This window comes from Notothenia coriiceps, unplaced genomic scaffold, assembly GCF_000735185.1.
Source record: "Notothenia coriiceps isolate Sejong01 unplaced genomic scaffold, NC01 NC01_scaffold00010667, whole genome shotgun sequence".
NCBI classification, from domain to species: Eukaryota; Metazoa; Chordata; class Actinopteri; order Perciformes; family Nototheniidae; genus Notothenia; species Notothenia coriiceps.
This window is the reverse complement of record NW_011343368.1, coordinates 1-4,615: the sequence shown is the minus strand read 5'-3', so window position 1 is coordinate 4,615 and position 4,615 is coordinate 1. Positions and strand designations below refer to the sequence as shown.

Sequence of the window (4,615 nt, the reverse complement as noted above, 5' to 3'; positions counted from 1 at the left end):
ATTTCAGGGTACAGCTGCAGTTTAACTTGTTTACAGTTATTCCCTGGTTACATTCATGTTGCCAGCAAAGATGTGGAGACCAACAGCCTTAACAAATCAGCGCAGACTTTGCTTTTTGGAAGGAGGGGTTTAAAGAAAACGGACCATATCAGACGGAGGGTAATAAGCAAAACATTATTTTATTTTTATTACACTCTGAAATCTATGACTTGATAATCAATGCAGAAACTTAGCTAATTCTTTAACTGGATTTTATTTTTTCTTGCAGTGAACAAAGATGAATCTACATAATGCATATACAGGTATTGCCAGACTAGGGACTCCTGCCAAAAGAAAGATGACGGCATTGATCCAGGAAGGGTACGGTACTGATGCCAGAGATGGAAAGTTGTCCTGTAAACCACAAAACAGTGTAAGTTGTTACCACTATGCGATGTACTATCAACAGCATTGATCATACCTATGCTTGGTACAACATGCATTTGTCTAGTTAGCAAAGATAGCATCATTGAAAAAGAAGTCAACAAATGGAGGGACGCTTATTTCTGATTTATGAACAATCAAAGATTACTTTTATGAGCTGGAGTGCTTACCGAGTTGACATCCCAGACTAAGTAGGTGAGCTCTTTTTGGACTTGTGTCACCAGGTAGAAAACTAAAATAACCAGAACGACCAGAGGACTGATGAACCGCCATGAAATCTGCCAAAAGATGTTGGGCTTATGTCCGACCATGAACTTCAAGTCCTCATTGAACCTGCCACACAAAAAGGTTTTAGTACGTTTTGAAATTAGTCATGAATCAAACAGGACTTGAATATGTCAACAATACCCCTAGGGGTTTGTCCAATAATTGGTTAAGCATGACGCTACGAATGCTGTATGACCTTTTTATACAACAATAATCAACATAAATGATGAAGGAAACATAAATGGACAATGTGTTGCTGAAATATTTTTGAATAAACACTAACCTGTCTATGCCGTAGATGTATACAATAGATATCATCTCAAACAATCCAATGGTCAGAAGTGGAACAGATCCAGCAAAGTTGTCAAAAAGTGTTACCCAATAAATCCCTGAATTCTGGGCAAACAGGAGACAGATGATGAAGCCTACAAAACATGTGACACCTGAAACACACGCCCACAAAAACAAGGAACCATGAGTTAAAGCAAGAATCAGACAAACTAAACTTAGTTTAACCACAAAACAAGATACCTGTCACTGCTTCTTGGGGCCAATTTTTAGGTATAATATTCAGATCTTTCAATGGGACCACCACCCCCTCGATGTTGCCGAATAGGGTTGAGATTCCCAAGCAAAGAAGCATAACGAAAAAGAGGACGGACCAAACTGGAGAACCGGGCATCTGGGTGATGGCTTCTGTGAACACGATGAAGGCCAGACCTGTTCCCTCCACTCCCTGCACAAACACAAAGAAGTCATGATGCAGGAAGGAGGAAATAATATGGAATCTGGCCGATATTCATCAATATAGTCACCTCACTAAGAAGTTTCTGCATGTCACAAGTTTTGATTTCCAATCCAAGAACTATATCAGGATAAGAGCTGTTGAGACGAATCAAGGCTGCCTCGTAATTGCTTGTAGTGATGTTGTCTTCAGGGAGCTCAAATCTATTTGACAATGTCATGATGTTTCTAGGGAAAAAATTTCACCGTTAAGAAACATTGCTTTACTCAGGGTGTCCGTGGGGTCTTAAAAAGTATTAAAAGTTGATAAATCAATTTAGAGAAAATTAAGGCTATTAAAAAGTATTAAAGGGAATTTTCCAAGGTATTACATTTTGTAGCTTGTTTTCAATAAATATATCAATTGTCCAAAGAGATTGTATTCTACAGTGTGCCTGAATGTAATCATTGCGTAGGTGTGTAGTGTGATTCTGTGTAGTTTATTTATGGCATCCCGTTGGGTTTGACGTCATCTGAACAGGACATCGCACGCTCACCGCTTGATAGCGTACGAAGCGGTTGTTAAACAACATCGTTATGGGGAAATGCAAGTTTGCGTCCAAATGGTTGGAAGATAAGGAGGAAGGACAATCAATACTGAATGTAGTAAATGTTTCGCCAATGTAACCGGTTAAAACTCAAAGTGGCGATGAGGTCTTAAAATGTATGGAAAGGGTCTTAAAAAAGGTCTTAAAAGGTATTACATTTGACTTCAGGATTCCTGCATATACCCTGTTTACTGGAATTTACGTAAAATAGTACATTCAGATTTGTCTGTCTATATTAAAACGAGCCGTGCGGGGCCCGTTTTTGGTTGCGTTTCCACTTGGCCTCATACCGGCTAGCGGGTCCTAATTCACAGTTTTTCTGGCCCCATAAAATCGTGGTTCTAGGGCCAGGAACAACCAGGCTGAGTCGGGCTGAGTATGCAGAGAGAATCGCTGGCAAGGGGGCTACAACTACAACAAGATGAACATATTTGACCGTGATTTAATTGTAATACACGTTTCAAAATGATGCCTAAGTAACAACATACTGATACCGGTTAGTCAAAACCATCAATTAATGCTTTGACAAGTCTGCAGACAGACGGCAGGCGAAAAACCTTTTAAAATGCGTGTTTTCTAAATGGAGCTTGGCTAAGCTAACGTTGTAAATGCTCCGACCGTCCACACTCACAACAACGGCCTATACAGACATAAATAAACCAGCGACTGTATTCGCCATGACACAGACAGTCTGTGGTTTGTACTTGTTTAACTTTTGTCTAGTTTCTGAACAGATATGAGGAGCTGTGAGCTCTGAGGGCTAACGGCTGTGTTGTTTTTCTTGGGCTCTCATTGAAGATGACGTCACGGCTCCGCCTACTCTGCGTTACTATAGATATTACCCATATTACCCTATGATATTACCCTAAGTTCCTAAACCCTAATGGTAATGCGCCATAAAGTGAGCCAGTCCTAACAAGGCCTAGCCAAACTGAGCGAGGCCGTGTATTGGGAAATGCGCCATAATGACAAATCTCTAATAACATCTCCAACTTATATATAAGCATGTGCTTAACTCTTTCAAAACCTTGAAATGTCCTGTTCATTTACATGCTGAACTTTTAGGACTGCTATCTTTCAAAAACATTGAAAGCAACATCATGTGACTACTCACTCACTGATACACTTGTCATATTTAGCTGTTGCTCTGAAGCCAATAATGGTGTAGGTGACTGTCGCAGCATACACAGAGGTGAAGCCAGTGATGGCCGAGAGGATCACAGCATCCTGCATGCAGTTGTTACTGTTGTTGAAACAAAAAAAAGACAAATGATTAAGGACACAGCATGTTTGAGAGCGGCTGCCATTATTATAGTTTTGTGGCTTGTGATGTATATCTTACTGAACAGGGTTGTAGCTTGAGAAGGAAATGAGACCACCCCAAGCTAAGCTAAAGGCATAAAAGACCTGGGCACCTGCATCAAGCCAAGTTGTTGGATTCATCAGCTCATCAACCTGCAATATTTGGGTTTACATTATGTGGATTTTTTCATTAGATATTTAACTTAAGTAATTATATACATACATCTGGTGTGAAGAGGAACTTTACTCCATTAAGGGAACCTTTTAGAGTCAGTCCTCTGATCAGGAAGATGCCCAGCACTATGTAAGGCAGGATGGCTGTGACGTACACTGCCTGATGTCAAGAACAAAAGGAGAAAAAAGCATTTACTAATCTGGACAGTGGTTATTCAGGAAAGCATATTGTGTGTCGGAAGGTTTGACAAACCTTGCCTGAAGTGCCAATGCCCTGCATGTAGCAGACACATATAAAGGTCCAGGCAGCTAGCAGACAGACCACTACGGGCCAGTGCATTCCTCCAGAATCCGATATAGAGGCCGAAGTATTCAGCGTTACTCGGTAATAATAATAATCCACTGTGGAGCTCTGTTCACACTCTGGTACAAAGCCTGCATGGGCAAGAAACAGTCCTCTTTAAGTGTTTATTCATGGGTAAATCATGAGTTGATTTTGGTGCTTAATGAGTATCTCTGTATTTATATCAACCTGTTCCATTGATATTCAGAGGACACTGGGTCCAAGGCAGCGGGCTTTGAAAGGAATTGAAGAGATACCACATAATCCAGGCTATCAAGGTGTTGTAGTACAGTCCAATCAATAAGGACACCAACATGGAGGCTATACCTGAGAAGTACAGAATTATTAACTGATGTTTTTTATTTTTTATTATGCTTTGGACAACTTGTTTCAGAGCCTATTTAACTTACCAATACCAGTCAGATAAGGGTTGATGGACCTCCACACTCCTACACTGCCTTTCCTGAGACGCTGGCCGATGCCAAACTCCAGCAACAAGAGAGGCATTCCTTCCAGGACAAGCAGGATCAGGTAGGGAATTAAAAATGCACCTAAAAAAGTATTATTATTATTATTATCGGAAACATATTTACACAACTCTAGTGTTGCGCTTATGACAATCATGAGCCTTTTCAGCAGCCTAACTATGAAAATGCCTAAGCAGAAAATCTAAGCTTTGATTTTAAATGTGCTCTGTAAAGCAGTCACACATGGCTCTGTCTGCAGACAATGAATACTTATATTATTTAGTTACCCCCTGTCAAAACCCCACCTG

At 40.4% G+C, this 4,615-nt stretch overlaps 1 protein-coding gene across 1 annotated transcript; it reads right to left on the bottom strand.

The window, feature by feature from the left end:
- Positions 1-203: 203 nt before the first annotated feature.
- Positions 204-4,391, bottom strand: LOC104946139 (sodium-dependent neutral amino acid transporter B(0)AT1-like; the record flags this gene model as incomplete). Its single annotated transcript, XM_010771899.1, has 11 exons — positions 204-393; positions 594-756; positions 974-1,133; positions 1,222-1,426; positions 1,506-1,662; positions 3,136-3,264; positions 3,364-3,476; positions 3,547-3,657; positions 3,751-3,932; positions 4,030-4,167; positions 4,251-4,391. Coding segments are annotated over 11 exons (1,640 nt in total), but the record flags the coding sequence as incomplete, so codon positions are not given.
- Positions 4,392-4,615: the final 224 nt, after the last annotated feature.